Raw genomic sequence first — 17,935 nt, 5'->3', positions numbered from 1 at the left:
TCAGTTCTTAAATGGAACTCTTATGAGCTGTATTTGTTATCATCATTATATTTGTCCAAACAAAAGTACCTTTAGTCGTACCAGGCATTAAAATGGATCAATAAACTGAAGAAACAAGGCCGGTCTAATCATTTCTTGACTGTATGTTTTGCCTTAACGAGTGAGTGCTTGACACTAATTAGCCCCACAAAAAACTGTCACCAGTGGCTCTATTTGCCACCAAATTCCAACTTGTGCAGGAAATAAGCGTGCTTCCTAGGATGGCATAGTTTTCCTCCACAAAGTTGACACAGAGGCGTCCCCCTTTTATGAACACCCATTGTGAGTCCCTGTATAAAAACAGGGCAATATCAGAGCAACACCTTTGCACGGTGCCACGAATGACTCATTCCAAGCAAAACCGATATGCTTGCCGTGGCACCTTGTTTGGCGCTAATGTTGTTCCAAAGCAGACCCGTGCGCTCGTACTTTGCCGCGCTGTCAATAGCATGAGTCACTGGAGCAAATAGAGGACAGCTGCTTGCTATCAGGGCCGCCCTCTAGGGGGCAGTGTTGCTTCTCGTGACCCAACATCGGGCCCAACAAGTTGCAGTTTACAGGCAGCGCTCCCCAGAATGGCGAATAATGTCCAATCATCCATTTATGGAAGTGTTAAATGTTTATTAGAACCTTTTTTTGAGTCTTTGTCTTCCATTTAAGTTAGTCTTTTATTATGACCTGCGGACATAACGCTATACATTTTGTGATGATGTTTATTAAATAAATAACAAGTCAGCTTGTGGTATATTTAAATTATTTATAGCAAATTTGTTTTGATGTCCATAAAACTGCTAGAATTAACGAAGAGCTTACTAGCATGCACACATTTTAAATTCTAAATTACAAAAAAATCACCTGTGAGGTCTGAGTTTCATGTATTCATGGACTTCAATATAAGAATAATTAAGTCATAAAAGAGCAAAACATTCTAATTTCGCATTAGCCAGGAATTAAATGCCTCAATGACGTGAAGCTCAGATTTGCCAATCCTAGCTGCCTGGAGAGTGTTCAAGCCTTCAGTTTTGTGCAGCAGCAGCACTCTCCGGTTCGGAGCCACAGGGTGCAGGCAGGGAGGATCCAAACATTCGGATCTGTACACGATTTGTTTGTTCCAGGAGTGGAAAGTTCAGACACTCCCCCCCACCCCCTCCCTCCACATACAGGTGCCTCGGAACGAGCAGAGATGGCACATTTTTGGTGATGCTGAAGACTTTTTTTGTGCTAAAAAGAGAAGACCGGAGCGATCTGAGTACATGAGTATAAGGTAGGAAGACACGATGCGTTTTTACGCGCAGCCAAAAAACATCCAACGTTTGTTTTGTCATCCGCATTGCAATTTATTTCCAAATATATAACATCCGCATGCATCATTATGATGCTCATTGACAGCACGTGTGTTTTATTTTGATTTCAGGCGGCGGGGGACGCCGAATGTCACTTCTTTTTCTCGTAATGACATGGCACACCGACTAGAGCCGCTCACTTTTAAACGGAGACCATCTCCAGGAGAGGAGCAGTTGCGTGCCAAGTAGTGACGCTCGGTGCTTTTGGGAGTGATCCTGCGGCTCCGCCCGAGTAAAAAGACGAGAACACGGCGAGACATGGAGCCGCTTCGGTGCGTGAGATTCGCAGCACTTTTGTGCACAGGTAAGGGCGCCACACGAACACTTGTGTGCACGTCTCTTGGCTCGGTCAGCATCATGGAGATGCACCATCAAATATATGGCCACGTTATAGGGCGCGATTCACGTGATATAACTTCTATGGAGAAGTTTTTATTATCAGCAATCACGAAATGCAAATGATTCCCTTTCAGCCAAGAGGACATATATAATTTATGAGCCTCATAATTAGCTGTAAGCTGTTGTGGCAGAATACAAAATGACTTGTAATATTAACATGAATGCGTTGTGACAGTAGCCTGGAGTGTGTGTGTGTGTGTGTGTGTGTGTGTGTGTGTGTCTGAAATGTGATGCAGGCTGCAGCACAAGACATGGAAATATAAAAGTTTGGGTAGTTCCTGCACACTTTGCGTGTTTTAATGTGTGTGATTTTGCCAGTTTTTGCATATTTTGAGTCACTTGGCAGCGAAAGTTTCACGTGACCAGAACAATATTCGCATCGCTCTGCAAAAATAATGTTATGTGCACGCCAGGCCAGTAGTCGGCGATATCACTTTCTGACTCGGATGCCCTTTGTTGGCGTATGTGTGGTGTTCAAATTGGAACAGTTTCATTTGAGCTAACTTTAAAGGAAAACCGCACTCTTTTTGGAATTCTGCCCGTCATCCACAAACCTAATGTAAGACATGAACACACGTCTTTCTCTTTTCTGTGCGTTCTAAAAACATGAAAACAGATCAAAACGCAACGAAGGATGCACGTAATGGCTCACACCTATTCCTCCTTTTAAGTCTTCTGAAAAAAACTCCAAAACCCGCCGAAAACGGTACATTTACATCATATGACCAGCATACTAACCAAACTATAGCGATATTGTTATTATTGTTATTAACATTGTTACGCCGAAGAACTACGCCACTGGCGTAGTGACACCTCGTCCCACCACACCCCTATTAGCCGGCTAGCGACTAGCTTCGCTACACAGTTGCACAGAATATATAAGAAGACCACCATTGGCTAGCATACAGGACAGGCATTCGTAGTTGTCTTAACAGTGGTGACTGATGCTCTTGTTATTGTTGGAGGTTTCTGTGTCTGTTCCTGCTTCGTTTTGGAATCCTGTTGTTTTGAGTTTTGTCAGCACCTTTTCTGCGTTTTGTTGCCCTCCACCTACATCACCAAACGGACAATAGTGTTTATTTTGAAGGGTCGTACCGTATGCACAGTTATGTTACCAGTAGGGGTGACACGAGACGAGACGATACACGAGGTCGGGTCTATGAGAATGCGACCAGGCGAGATTTTAACTTTACTTTTAAGAAAAGTTTTTCTAGGGAAAAATACACCTTATACTGTATTTGGGACAATACAATATTTAATAAGTGAATTTAAATAAGTACATTTCCCAGCATGCAATTTGATGGCTTTTTTCCATTGAGGATTTGCAGTTTCACCCAAAGTGAATAGCTAATAATGCACAGCGAGGTGAGGTGTGTGGCTAATAAAAAAAAGCACATGTTGACCTTTTCAACAGGGCTACTTTCCTGTCTGAGTGGCGAAAAGATAGCGAGACATTTAGTTTCACACCTTAAAGCCATTTTGTTATATTTTCATAACCCTGATCAAATATTGCCCAAACCTAGCCAGTATTGTACTTTATAATGTGTGTAATTTTGTTGGCAGAAACTATGATAAATGCTAATTTTGCAGACCACTAAAACATAGCAGTAGACCGAATATTGATCCCAAGACACCTTTGGGCCTCTGCAGGTAATAATACATCCAGTCACTCAGTCAACCGTATTGTAACTCTGCAACCAATTGACGTATTGTGGCTTTCTCCATGAGGTGTATACACTGACAGGCACATCGTGGTGAGGATTATTTCAAGCATGCTGTCACACCGGCTATCAGTGCACGAGGAATTATTCCATATAGGTTGCCGTAGAGGCAGGTGTGTGACAGTTTGGCAGGTTGGTCAGTAGAAAAGGTCTCAGGGGAGATGGTGTGCCGAGTTCTGATTCATGTTCAGCAAAAGTTGAAGGATATTTTATTAATGAGGATAAGGTTTGCCATGCTGCAAATTTTTTTTTTTTGCATTAGAGATTTGTTTTGGTTATAAATATAGTGTGTGTTCTGAATTCCTGTTTCAAGTGACACAATGAGCAGAATGTGCTCCAGTCGCTGACTTCAACCTTATACTGCGATGCGGGTAATTTATGGCTAAATTCTAATCTCGTGACATCTCCTTTACTTCAGAAGTACTGCTGATTGTTTAAATACTGAGCCGCTTGCGAGTTAGTGAGGAAATGGTAGCTCTTTCTTTGGCAGGACAATCACGAGCAATCAGTGCACTCACGGCAAGCTTCTCGACCCACCTGCAATCGCAGGAGGTCATTATATATAACAGTATAACAACATAACAGTCTGACTCACGGTGTCATCTTACAAAGAACTCTAAACTCATCACACAGCAACTTAACACTCAAAAGGTATAGTATAGTATATAGAGTTTAAAATGCAACAAAACCCCAATTCTTTTCAATTTTTCCCATAATGCATTGCTTCTGAGCAACACATTCATTGGTGCCTGCGGGCGCGCTGCAATAACGTCAGCCTACCTCTGGCTCCCTCTGGTGGACAGAGACAGCATTGCAGGATCTATTCATCCATTTTCTATGCTGCTTGTCCTTCAGTGAAATGCTTTGCTCTAACAAAATGCAGTATGGGAAAACTTGAAAATAGTTATTTTTTCCATTTTAAACTTGTACTGGTACATGTTTGTATATTTATTAGGGATACTTTTTGAGTGTTAAGTTGCTATGTGATGAGTTTAGTGTTCTTTGTAAGATGATACCGCGAGTCAGACTGTTATGTTGAATAATGACCTTCTTTTCATAGCGTTAGGGTTGGCTCCTGACAAATAAAGAGCCGCATGGTCCTCACGGACTCGTGCGCGCCACAGTATGCCATTTGTGACATTTTGGCTTATAGTCTGGTGCGGCTTATATATGCACACATCTGTTTTTTCCTCTAAATTTATTGGGTGCAGCTTAAACATTGGAATTTACGGTAGTTCTTCTGTAGACTTGAAGCAACAGCGCCTCTCCTGGTTTCAGCCATGTCGTGCACTCTATTTTGCCTCACTTTTCAAATTTCACGCAATTGGTTGACATTTGGACAGACATCGGTCGGTATGCACATGTCTAGTTTGCATGTTTTGTTGAGTTATTACAACTCCACATGCATTAGAATAAAAACATTATTCGCTTACCGTAGCTCAGTGTGGTTTGTTAAAGTAACTTTAAATGGTTTCTTGTTCTCACTGAATGCAGCATCATTAATCCTTAAATGCATTGGTTTAAAGGGCATTGCTCCAAACAAGAATGGCAAGAACTGGGCTGTCATTTAATGATGGGTCTGTTGGTGTTGTGTCAACAATCAATGAAGCTCAAAAAGAATGCTGATACGTACAAATCTGCAAATCTGTGGGCTCAATCAAACAGTTTCTAATCCACTATCTGCATATTGCATTAAGAGGGTGATTGTTTGTGACTTTGTTTAATGGTGACGCTGCATTAAGGGCAGTACCCAACGGAAGCAGCAGTTAGTGCTGTTTTTCTTTGTTCAATACACAGGGAACCTCAATAGAATTGGACTCAAATCATCATGAAAACAGGTTCACACAACCCCAGAGTTTGAACATCAGTGTATTGTGCGACATCTCAGACTTCAGTTCGGCGTGCCTCAAAGGAGGAATACTTTTTTTGTGTTTTGAATATTTATTCCATGAATCAAGACGTACCTTAACATCGCTCACAGTCATAGCAGTACAACTTGTTTTAATGTAAGGTATTATGATGGTGACAGCTTTAAGGTTGGATATCATTCACACATTATCTGATATCGGTGCCAAATCTGTACTTTTCTTGTAAAAAGGTGCCAGTGCTGAAACGGGGCTCGAAGCGATACTTTCAAAATGGAAAACATACACATTTTGTCCAAAAACAATGCCTTTTTACTTTTACGGAATTTGATGACATGCAATTTGAATTTGAACAGAATGGTCATTTAAATAGCGCCGTTAATTGGTTCCATATCCGGCCGTGATAAGTGACTGTACGATTCCTTATTCATAAAGGGAATCTTTTTGTAGTTGCCACATAGAAAACCTGTTTACGACCTTCTAAATACGGTTTTAACATTATTAGAGCGCTCTAGACATGAAATAACACCCCTATAGTCACCTTTACACTTGTATTACACAATATAGTAGACATCATAACAGGATATTAGAGATTAAAGATGTTTAAGACATAAATAATACTTGTGGTCATGTGTGTTGTTATACAGTAAATGTGTTCCAGTGCTAGGAGAGCAGAGTGGCGGGCGTACAAAAAGTGACGTCGGGGTTTCAGAGTCGAGTTTCATCTTGGTGTGGGTTTCGGTGGCAACAGTAGCGCGCGTTATTGTGAGGGATTTTTATGCCTGTTGTGAGATTATTCACTCCTGCAATAACAGCCTGTTGTTTGTTATTGTTTGGTGCTTGGGTGTCTCACCGGACATTGCAATAACATTACTGACACCTAGTGGCCAGTGTAGAATCTTTGACTGCGTCTTCTGAATGCCTTATATTTGTATTTGAATTCATTTAGGCATTTTTATGCTTGAAAATGCTTAATTTAGGCAAAAAATATGTTATAATATGCTTCAATATGCATACTTAAAAAAAACCAAACTAATAATACATCATATTCAAACACAAAACGACATGATTTACTAATTAAGGTATTTTTAAAAGAAACATAAACGAGTGAAACCGTGAAATTTGAAGAGCGATGTGGTGAAGGACGACTGTACTGCCGATTACGTCGGGACCAGTGCCATAACGATACCATGTTTTGGTGGTACGCATCCCTGGACAGTTAATTATCATATTATTTCCATTTTTCCTAAGAAAAAAAACAGTGAAATTCACAATTGTCCTCGGAGGTTCCACTAGTTCCACTATACAGTCGTCCCTCGCTACATCGTAGTTCGGACATTGCACCCTCACTCTATCACTGTTTTTCAAAAATGAATGAATGAATGAATGTTTGCCTTTTTGTGGTTGAATATGGTAAAAAAAAAGGTATAAAAATATGCATATTTAAGAAAATTGTATGTATTCGTGACCTAAACTGAGCATTTTCAACTGTAAAAATGTCTCAGTGAACAAAATGAACAAAGTGAACGAAAAATACAAATATAAGGCATTCCGAAGACGTGATATGAAGTGTATCTGTGACTTGTTGTGTGCGCCTTTTAAAAAGCGGGGCCTGGGAAGTGACGTGTGTGTGTGTGTGTGTGTGTGTGATGTCAGCTAGCTAAATTTGACTGTTAGCTGAGTGCTAGCCGCAGTTTAGCAGTGTGGAAAGTGGCCGACAGCAGCTCCTGTGTGAACGTTCACTGCATGCGCTCTCTGATTGTTAATAAAGCGACTGAAGTGCATCGTGTGTTTGTCCTTAACCACAAGCAACAACAGTAGAGTTGTATTCTACACTGGTTTCTAGGTGTCAGCAAGGTCACAGTGATGAGTGATGAGACAATAGTCAATGCTTATCCTTTTTATGTCTAAGATGTTTTATTTTCCATTATTATGTCTACTATATCGGGTAATACAAGTGTAAAGGTGACTATCGGGGTGTTAGTTCATGTCTAGAGGGCTCTAATAATGGTAAAAAGCATATTTAGAAGGTCATAAAGAAGTTTTCTATGCTTTGTGGGAGTTCACGTATCGCGGGCGGGTCCGGAACCAATTAGCCACGATAAACGAGGGATGAGAGTACCGTAGCTTCTATTTAGCCTTAAAAATGTTGTTGCCCACCATTCTGTTGATGTAGAAACGCTCCCCTTCTTCCTTGAATGCACATGACTTCAAGGGAGCGCCACTGCCTCTTCTGCTGGAAACAAACCTTTGCATTGAAAAGATACGTGCTGTCTCATTCCGTCTTAATTCCAGGCAAGTGAGACCAAAGAGATCTCGAAGACCACAGAGGGTCTCCTTGCAACACCTGAACAATTGTCTCTCGTACAATAACAGGAGGCCATTTATGTTTGATGGGTAGTTCTTGAATTAAAAGGCTTTAATGAGCCCCAATTAACAAGTGTCCAATGAGCCCGCAGTCTAATCAACCCTGTTATAATGGAGCTTAGTAAGCGTCACTGTGCTTTCTTACATTACATCTACATTAAGAATTTTGTCTGTTCAGCTTTTGTTTCTCGCTAATGTGCTTTGCTTGGCTTCACACTCTCGGTTCATCGCCTGTGCTTCTTTGCTTTGCAGTCTTTTGAATATTTCTTATTATTCAATGAGCATTTGCAGTTGCAGTTATAACCTCAAAAAAAAGAAAAAAAAAGCAGCCACCCTTATTTAACATTTTTTTTAAAATATATAGAGGCTGGAGAGGATTTTGTGGATTATGCTTATTACAGGCTGCTTTATCTCGGTTAACACAGTGGGAGACTGACGAAAGAGGAGGAAAGCTCGAGATTTAAAACCGATGATCTTATGCCAACATTACAGCTGTGAAATGTAAACTCTGGAGAGCAAAGTCTTGGGGGATATTACTTGAACATCTCCTTGCCTTTAAAAGGAAGGGGCGGGGGGGGGTGCCTACTTGCCAGTCATTGCTATTGGGCAGCAATTGTACTTGCCTGCAGCATCAGCTGATTTTGTAAAATGTTCTTAGTTGACGCATGAGAAAAATCATATTCCCTCGGTTGCTGTCTTGTCACTTGTATGTTCAAAGGGCACAGTGATGATGAAATGTTCATTAGCATAAAGCCGCAGCCTTTTTAATGGAGTCTTCTGTGGTTTTCATACCACTGCCGGGCTTACAATTAATCATATTTTTCTATTGATTCATATTTATATTAGTTAATACATCGACTGGTTGCTTTACTTGGGAAACACGGCCCAGACATTTATCCAAAATAAATACACTTTTTATCGGCGTATAAAAGGTCTAGCATGGTATCAAAGTGAAGGAGAGTATTTGGTGGTTACTATTGATGAAAAACTGTACATATCTATTTTATACGTTGGGGAAATATTACCCTAAATATTCAACGAGTGTTTGTGGATACACCTCGCTCACCGTTGGATGATGAGGATGTTGGTGTGGATATGTTCTGGAATGGAGCACTGCTGTTGGCGTGTTAAGGTTGGCAATAAAGTTGAAAAAGAGCACCAGGCTCTGTGTGCCTCTGTCGGGACGTCGCGTTACCTCCAAGGTGCTCCCTGCACTTCAAGCACTTGTTGCGTACTTGTTGAGTCTGCATTCATTTAGCATTGAAATGAGGCACCGATAGCCAGTTTTTGGTTTTACTGCACCGTCGCGATACCGAGTTTCCGTACGCATCCTTACATTTGGTTGTTATTGTGATTGAATGGATAAAAAGATGAAGAAAAGGTGTAACGGCCAGGTGTTCACTACTGTGGGACATGGAGAAGGAGTAGGATTAAATACGCTCTGCTTCTTCCTGCTCCTTTTCGGACATGTTGACGTATGCAAGTGTAAACATGTGATGTGAAGCTTGTTCGAAAACAGCAGCCGTTACCATTTTTATGTCCATGCAGTGCATTAGCTCACATTTGAAACACTATTCCCCAAAAACTCACACATACATTCCCCAAAGTAAATACCCACCACAATACTCGATGTCTCATTTTCTGTTAATAAACATATCATGTCATTTTAGCGCTGTAAAGTAACTTTTGTATAGCAATTTCCAAACTCCGGTGCAAGTACTGTACCGTGCAGTGATGGATGAAGGCTGGCTTAGCCTGTGTGCAGCAGTGTATTGTGCGCCAGGCTCCAGGGAGCAGCACGAGCAAACACTGCACCAGGGAGCCATATGTCATACTGGATGGCTCATAACATGGAGACGGCACTCAAAGAAACTACACTTTCGAAATTTAAGGTTTTATGAGGCTTCTTGTTCAATTATAGGGGGAAATTAATCAATTAGTTGGGATTTAAAAAAATATTATTCAAACGGAAATTCGAACCCTGGTCTTCCCCATCTCCTGACTGTGTGGCCAACATGCTAACCACGAGGCCACAGAGGCAGGAATCTGAGTAGAAATGACTCGTGAGTGCTGAAATGTAGAATGAAGGTTGGAACATCCTAGAAATGTGCTGAAATCTATTCACCGACCGAGGATCGAACCAGCAAACTTCAGGGCGGGAGATAACCGATCTAGAACGTGAGCCACACCACCGTGCAACAGAAAAAGCAGAATGCTACATGTGATGTTACATTTAAACTGAACTTCCTCCGATCGTGGGCGACACTGCAATTGTCCATTCATTCCATATGGCAAAAATGTCACAACAAATGTTGAGTTATGGAAAATGTGGGCTTTTTTAGAAAAGTCTTGATGGATAGCCTCCATGTCCTGCTCATGCAGGACATGGAATTTGAAACATTGGCTTGAAAAAGTAGAAGTGTACGCATACGTTGAACAATTACTCGAGGGCTGAGGATTGAACCAGCGGCCGTTGGGTTGGGAGACGGCTAATCCACCTCCTCATAATGGGCAATGCTTCTCAGCAGCCGCACAATGACTAGAATAATGTTGCCTGCAGGAGTTGAAGTGGCGGTGGCTCGGCTTCTCGTAGCAGACTAGCGCTCCGTTTTGCCTCGATTGCTTCAAGATGCAATCAGCAATCAGGCCCTGCAGAGTTGATTCGTCAACTCGTCAATTATTACGTCCGCCCCCTCATTGAAATGTTTCAAGGTTACAATAAAATAGTTCAAAAACGAATACCAAAGTGTGATAATAGCAAATACAGTCGAGTAATTGATTAAACTTAATGTAATAAATAGAAGGTACATACTTCTTGAACGTGGATGTGATCAGACGTGCTCAGCGGTCAAGTTTGTGTTGTCCCCCCCCCCCCCCCCCCCCGTGATGGACACGCTTCTCATTACATGCAGTCATTTAAAGCTTAGTTGATAGAAGTATTGATTAGCGCGGCAGCGGGGCCTGACAACCGTTGAACTACAATTTGGACATGGCTATTTTAATTGAGGAACACATTGAAAATATGCCAATGCGGTTGTTTCATTATGACAAAAATCCAATATAACACGTTACATTCAACCTCGTGTATGAACCCACTCTATTACCCGTGTTTTCATCACTTCCCTTCACCCTCTTTTTGTTAGTTTTTCATCTGCATGGAGCGCTCACACTGTGACAGTTTGGACTGTCCCTTGAGACAAACACCGTAAGTGCAGTACATGTATAATGAGTGGAAGGCAGACATGCTGTATGCAAGAAAAATGGATTCATGGCAGAAAGAAGATACATTCTTAAGATAAGTAATATAAATCATAGTGTAATCTAAACTGCTTTGTAGGTGTTGGAGCTTTAATGTATAAGGTTCATGTAAAGATTCTTGCCATGGTAACTAGAATTACTGCTTGTCTGACAGTGGAGAATATCGCAAATTCATATACTAATAATATTCTCTCATGAGCTCGGGATTTGAAGAATGTATTGTTTTAAAAATGCTGCACTTTTCAAATGAAAAGTTACGCTGCGTGTGTGTGTGGTTGACCCAGATAAACACTTCTTCTTGGGAGGGTTGGCATTAATGATGCACCCGAACCTCAATATTTGTGGAAGCACTAAAAATGGAAAACAATAGCGATGTATAATAATAATAAAGATATGGCTCCCACCCAAAGTTGTTTGCAATTATTGGGGGTGAAATTGGCTCCATGTATCCAGTGCAGACGTGCTGTATTTATATATTGAAATATTTGTGGTGCAGAAGCAAACCGCGTCAGTCGCGGGCGGCAAATGAAGTGCTTTAATTAGCTGTGCGTGTTAGCCGATTACACTTGCAGAGTTAGCAGCGTCATTGATAGAAATTGAGGAGTTCATCTGTGTATTTTTATATTGACTCATCACTGTTTAACCCAATGAACATTTACATTGGTTTTATTTGGATGTCTGTTTTGCTAAAAGCAACAGTGCGACCGGTGCGAGAGAGAGATGACAACAGCGTACGTAGTCATCCCTCGCCGCTTCGCGGTATTAATTTAGCGACTTCACTCTCACAATTTTTTTAAATGAATGAATTCATAAATTATTGCTGTTTTGTGGTTGACTACGGCCTATTAGTAGTTAGCAAATCTTATGTATTTTTGGCCTAAATTTGGCATTTCCAAGCATAACAATGGCTAAATGAAGAAAAATACCAATTTAAGGCATTCAGAAGATGCATTGAAAGACGTGAGCTGTAGTTTTGTACACTGGTCACTAGGTGTCGGGAATGTTACATGTTGATGAGACAAAAGCCACAAAGATGTGTTGTCCAGAAAAACAAAAACAAGGAATTCTCCCAATGCGAACATGCATTATTAATACATTGGAGGCTAACTAGTTAGCTCGGTAGCTTGCTATATGCTATGAGCAGTGGCCGTCTCTTATGTCCCTGCAAACAATCACATGAAAAGATGGGATTCCGATATGAATCCGATCCGAAGCAGACATACTTTTATTACTTATGTTGCAGTGTGGAACGTTAGAAACGACCTCATCAAGTGATATTATTAGAACAGAGAACAATAGTCAGCAACGGTACGTATGAGGAAAAACTCACTCTGTCACGTTTTGTGGATGTTTCGGACTACGTTGGTTGCTGTGGGTTGGCCGGAGTTTTGCTTTTTCACCTCCGTGGTCCTGAGGAAATCCTCATGCTGTTTTTTGTGCCGCTGCTTCGGATGCGCGATGGAGGTGGACGTGTTGAACTTCCCCGGTTCTGTGTATTTGTTGTTCCTCCAAGGTTTTGCTTTCCTCATTAGGGAACAAGAACAATGGCAGATGTACGGCAAGTTTAAGATGAAATGTTTCTCGAGATTGCTACGGCTTGTGTCTGCGATGCAGAGCGCCATTGTTGATGTCATAACATCAAAGCGGAGGCACCTGCATTCTGCACATGTGCACCGCCACTACGGCCTCTTTCGTAGTAACTACCGACTGTAAACATTGACAGTGTCACCGAGGCGAGCACACTAGCATCTCCGCGGGCAAACATCATCACAAGCCTCCCACCGAGAAGGGATCGCACTCAGCGGGAGGTCTGGCGACTATTAGCATAACTAACGGAGCGCTGTGTGCATGCTCGCCACACACCCGACAAATCAAATAGAAAACCAACCTATGCAATCGGAGGAAAGAAACATTCGAACACAGTCGCTTCCTGTACGGAAAGCTGACAGAGGGAGACATCACATTTATTTCGCATCGCCGGCTCTTGTCCCGCAAGACATCGGAGGTACAGCACATCTTTCACAATTCTGTCACTTAAATCACCTTTCAGGCATGTTACAAAGTTGTCAGCCATTTTTGTTTTTTTTTTTCATGTATGAGTGAATGCAGTCTCTACTGAAGAAGAGTCACATATAGAATTGATAAGAGGTTGTCTTTATGAGCAAGAAGCTACTGCTTTAGTGCTGTTTGGTCCATCAGGGGAACATGATTGATCCCATAAAAACAGTCCCAGTGGGCCGTACTGTCATAAAGTCTGTTCCTGCTTCTGTGGGGCTCCACCACAGCCATAACAACTTTTCAGAGACTATTGATCTGTCGTCCCACTTCATCAAAAGGTGGGAAAGAAAGACTGTGAGATTTTACTATGTCTATGGAATTAGTCCAGTAGAGTGGAAACTGAAAGGTCAAACACTCGGGAATGATTTTATGGAACACATTTAGGCTACCGTTTAAAAGTGTTTTTAGTAAGCGCTAACATGCAGTTTTTTGTGTCTGTAGCTTTAATGCTAATGAGCTGTGTTGGTAGGGCCCTATGATTTCTGTGTTAACAGAATCGTGGAATTGGCCACTATTTAATCTCACGGAAATTGACATCATGTGACTGAAATGCTGGCATTGTGAGGGGAAGGAACGTTCGTGTGGGGAAGTATTTCCTCGGTGGACTAGCCCGCCCCCTTCCGAACTAAACGGAAACGCCGGCACAAGTTGGCAAAAAAAAAAACTTCGAAACTCCTCTCTGAGCGTGAACGGGAGCTAGCGCGGTTAGCTTGGTTTAGCATAGCGGCTGTGTGCGTGCGACTTGACACCGTGTGGTTTTACCGCTCGTTAATGCAGACGAGCATTTTACGATGCTTCGTGCAAGTTCTGTGTGAAATGAGAACGAGAGGCAGGTTTATTCTCGCTCCCAGCTCGTCTTAACCGTCGACTGACATTCTCAGCACACACGACACACTTCCGGCCTTCAAAATAAGAGCGCTGCTCGCCACATACTGTCTAATTGTGTAACATCTCTTTCTTGTTTAAACAAGAGAGAGATGCTATTGCCTGTCAGACAAAAGTGTATAACGTGCATGGTGAGGGGTTTCACAGCCTCAAAATATATATAATAACTGTAAAAACATTAAGTTGGCTACTTTGCGGATTTCACTTATTGCGGGCTATTTTGGGAACCTATCCCCTGTGATAAATGAGGGAACACTGACCAGGTAAAATAAGTGTAAAAGGTAAAAAAACGGAATAAAACAAAAATAAAACAGATTTCGTAGGGCTCTATGTTTGTGCCCAGCTAATCTGAGTGAGCGACTCCAAGAAGCGCTACTATCCACTTTTTATATGTAGAATAGAACCTTGCTTTTTGTACACCTCTGTTTTTCATAGTATTTGTTTTTTGGACAAAAAATGTTGCCAAAAGTATGTCTTGGCTATCGCACGGCCAAACAGTGTGCCGAACAGACTAGCCCGTTTGGGTGTCTGGAACAGATACATTGAATTTGCGTTATTTCTTAGGGGAAAAATTGATTCGGTTTTTGTACGTTTTGGTTTTCGTGGGACATTTTGGAGCAGACTATGGCCGAAAACCCAGGTTCCATTATACACTAACTCTGCACTTGTCTAACATAATAAATGCCATATATCTCATACAACAACGTACCATTAAGCAAGAAACAAGCTAGCATAGCTACTGTATGTGAGCTACAGTGCCAACATTAGTCACATTTTAACAACAACATGCTAGGTTAGCCTCTCACTGAAGAAAAACAAAATGATCAAACTTACAGCTCCCACGTCTGTTGCTGACTGATGGTCCAGGCTTTATTTTAAGATGTGTAGCGAAGCCTGTTTATTTATTTTTAATTATTATTTTTTTATACAAAGCTGTCCTCTATGATGTGGTTGGCATATGTGTTGGGACTCATCTAGCTAGGCATGAAGGAAGGAGGCTTTTCGTTCATGTTGCCATGAAAACCTGGAACTTTAAAACCGACCAGCTCCTCCCAAAAGTGGAGCAAACGAGCGAGGGAGATCATAGATTGTTCTCACGTTTGGTGCTCATAAACAGGCTCTAGGAACGCATATTCCCGTTATTGCACCATTAAAAAGTCATTTTCGCGTAACAGGGGACATTTAATTGCAAGATAAGCTAGAATGGTGCTGTTTAGCCGAGCAACTGATGGTTGTACTGTAGAAGCTGTTGCTGTGTTCATCAATCTCCTTAACCGTTCAAAAAATGTGTTTTGTCATGTGATACAGGCCCCGCTGGGAAAAAACCAAAACAAACAAACTCCTGATTTTGATTGTCAGAAGTTGGTATTTCTGCAACTGAAGCACTTGTGGGTGGTTCAGTGTGAAGACTATGACAGGAATATGTGAGTTTGAGCTGACGGCTTAAATGAAAGTGTCATTAAAACTAGCTACGGGCCTGCCGAGAGAGAGGAGTCTGTCATATCAGGTTAACTACTAGCAGACTGGAGTTGTACGGGAACAGATGTTTGCTAACATCAGCCTTTCCTCCCAGATGCTTTCTCAACCGGAGCGTCTTCAATTAAGTAAACAAATCTGGCTGTCAGAATTATTTGTCCAACTTGTCTTACATGGAATACTTTTGGAAAAAAAACAAATTTTTTTTCCCCCGCATTGATGTTTCAATTAAAATTTTGGAACACGATCAATTCTGGTTTCCTAAACAATGGTTTTCATTTTGCATACGAGGTTTATAAAAAAAAAACAACCCAAAAAACACCCAAATGTCATACATTTTTTTCAAGGTGCTGTATCTCCCTGAAGTCTTGCCACCTCTCAAACACGTCCTAGACCATATGTCATAAACCCTGTCATTTAATTGTGTATAACTGGGTTCACACGTTCCCTCTAATGCACCACCTCACATCACAATGGGATTGTTCAGGATTCTTACCATCATCCATATAGTAAATATAGTGGAACCTTGGTTAGCGTCATCGATCCATTACAGAAGGTCGGACTCTAACTGAAACGTTAAGAAATGATGTCAATTAAATGACTCCAAAATGTTGACGCAAAGCGTGTTTTTATAGTTTTACTAAACAATTCCAAATGCATTTTTTTAGTTACTTTTATCTTCACTGAAGACGTGAAACAATGACACAATCAACATGGACACCACCTTCTTGTTTTGCTAGGAGTTATTTCTTGAATTCAAGTGTTTCTCTGCTTTTCTTACTGATCACTGCTGCAAAATCACCCAAAATGGAGCCAAAGGAAAATTGCAAAGTATCAGCATTGTGATACAGAAGGTGAAAAACACATTGAATTCAAGAAATAACTCACGGCAAAACACGAAGGTGGTGTCAACATCATGTCATTGTCTCACGTCTTCATTGAAGGTAAAAGTAACCTTAAATGTTCATTTTTCCCCTTCAGACTTGAGGCATACCTGTGTTAGTTAGCAAAGAACTACAGAGTCAGCCGCTGATGACATCGTAGACGAGTGACGCAGCTGACTTCCTGTTCCTGTTTCCATGTACTGTGGCAGCAAGCGAACGCGCTGCCAACAAGGACATTTTGTGATAAATACACAGCAGATTAAGAACACAGTTGAATTCACGGAGTGTCTTCTGAACACGACAAGATGTGCAACCGGAAACCTCAGGCAAAATTTTGGCGGAAATTTTCAACGCTAACCGAAAAACACTCTCCCCGGGGTGTACGCTAACCGAGGTGCCACTGCATGTGCATGCACGCGTGCTAAAATATTTCAGTTGGGACTGATGTGACATTTTGTCCCCTGTCTGCACAATTTTGAAATACTGGACATTTTCCACGAGAATGCGAAAAGGGGAGAGAAAAGCAGGACATTTTCGCAAAAGCTGCTACTTGTCGTTTGAAGCGTGAACAGTGTACTGCTACTTGCAGAACTTGAACTTTGTAACTTTGTGTAGGAACAGGTTGGAGGGTCAGGTGCAAGTTTCATATCGTTATTATGGTATACTGCATTGCTTCTCAGCAGATGTGTGTGTGTGTGTGTGTGTGTGTGTGTGTTTCCTCAGCGGAGGGATATGGTGGCCAGGAAAAAGAGACACGCATATTGATCCATATTGTGGGCTAGAGGCCAAATATGAGCTAAAAAATGTGAGCCTCGAAAACAGCAATTTGCCCATTTCTAGTTAGAATGAAGTGTTCCGATGGGCCAGTTGCTAAGCCTTATTAGGTCCCAAAAATTGCAATCTGTGCAGCGGTGGAACAGATGTCATCAACGAATGAGGAAAAATCATTTTTTAGATTCATCTGATAGGCGTGCGTTGGTGTGTGCACATGGGTGGATGTGTTTTTTTTCCCCACTACTAACGTTTTATCAGGTTTTTGTTTTTTTACTTTTTATTATCATTGCTAAAGTTAGTCCGTTGTCCATGACAGTTTTGTGCCGCTTTATAAGCATTAGACCATTCGCAAATTCCAAATTGCACAACCTCAGGGCTGTTAAACTTGTATGGTTTCATTCTTATCATCCTGCAATCCACATCAAGACGTTGGCCCCATGCTTTGCGGGCCGCACTGACCTGGCTGTCGTGCTTTGTAGCCTTTTATCCTCGATAGGATTCTTTATCTACATTTCTACTTTGTCCATTGCATCCTCTATCCTGTCTCCCTCCATCCCATTACTTTGAATCCTCAGATATCGTTGGCCTTTCTTCTCCTTTTGAATTTAATTACCACGCCAGCGTACATTCATTCTCACCAGAATCAATCCAAATGGAAAAGGAATGGCCAATCTACCGCCGGCTCGCATGCACGCTAACCAGTGGCAAAGTGAAGAAGGCAAAGCGTGTGTTGCTGTGGATTCCCTTCCCGTCCGACGTCAAGCAGGGAGCTGCTGAGCTTCACTTAAAATATATCCACTCCAATTTTCAAGGCTCTTGCTATTGTAAAATCTGGATACTGGTCAGCCATTTTGTAAACGTGCATG

The 17,935-nt window shown here is 41.6% G+C and overlaps 1 protein-coding gene across 2 annotated transcripts in view; it reads left to right on the top strand.

Moving 5' to 3' along the window:
* Positions 1-1,124: 1,124 nt before the first annotated feature.
* si:dkey-112m2.1 (transmembrane protein 132C) overlaps positions 1,125-17,935 on the top strand; it is a 164,042-nt gene continuing 147,231 nt past the window's right edge. For both annotated transcript variants that reach the window (XM_054756660.1, XM_054756659.1), the window contains exons 1-2: positions 1,125-1,303; positions 1,454-1,686. Coding sequence is in view for 1 of the 2 variants with exons in the window: in XM_054756659.1 (XP_054612634.1) it covers positions 1,641-1,686 (46 nt within the window). In the remaining variant the exon portion in view is untranslated. The remainder of the gene's footprint in view (positions 1,304-1,453; positions 1,687-17,935) is intronic.

Source organism: Dunckerocampus dactyliophorus, chromosome 17, assembly GCF_027744805.1.
Source record: "Dunckerocampus dactyliophorus isolate RoL2022-P2 chromosome 17, RoL_Ddac_1.1, whole genome shotgun sequence".
Taxonomy (NCBI): Eukaryota; Metazoa; Chordata; class Actinopteri; order Syngnathiformes; family Syngnathidae; genus Dunckerocampus; species Dunckerocampus dactyliophorus.
Note: the sequence above shows the minus strand (reverse complement) of the source record. Positions and strands in the feature narration are given on the sequence as shown.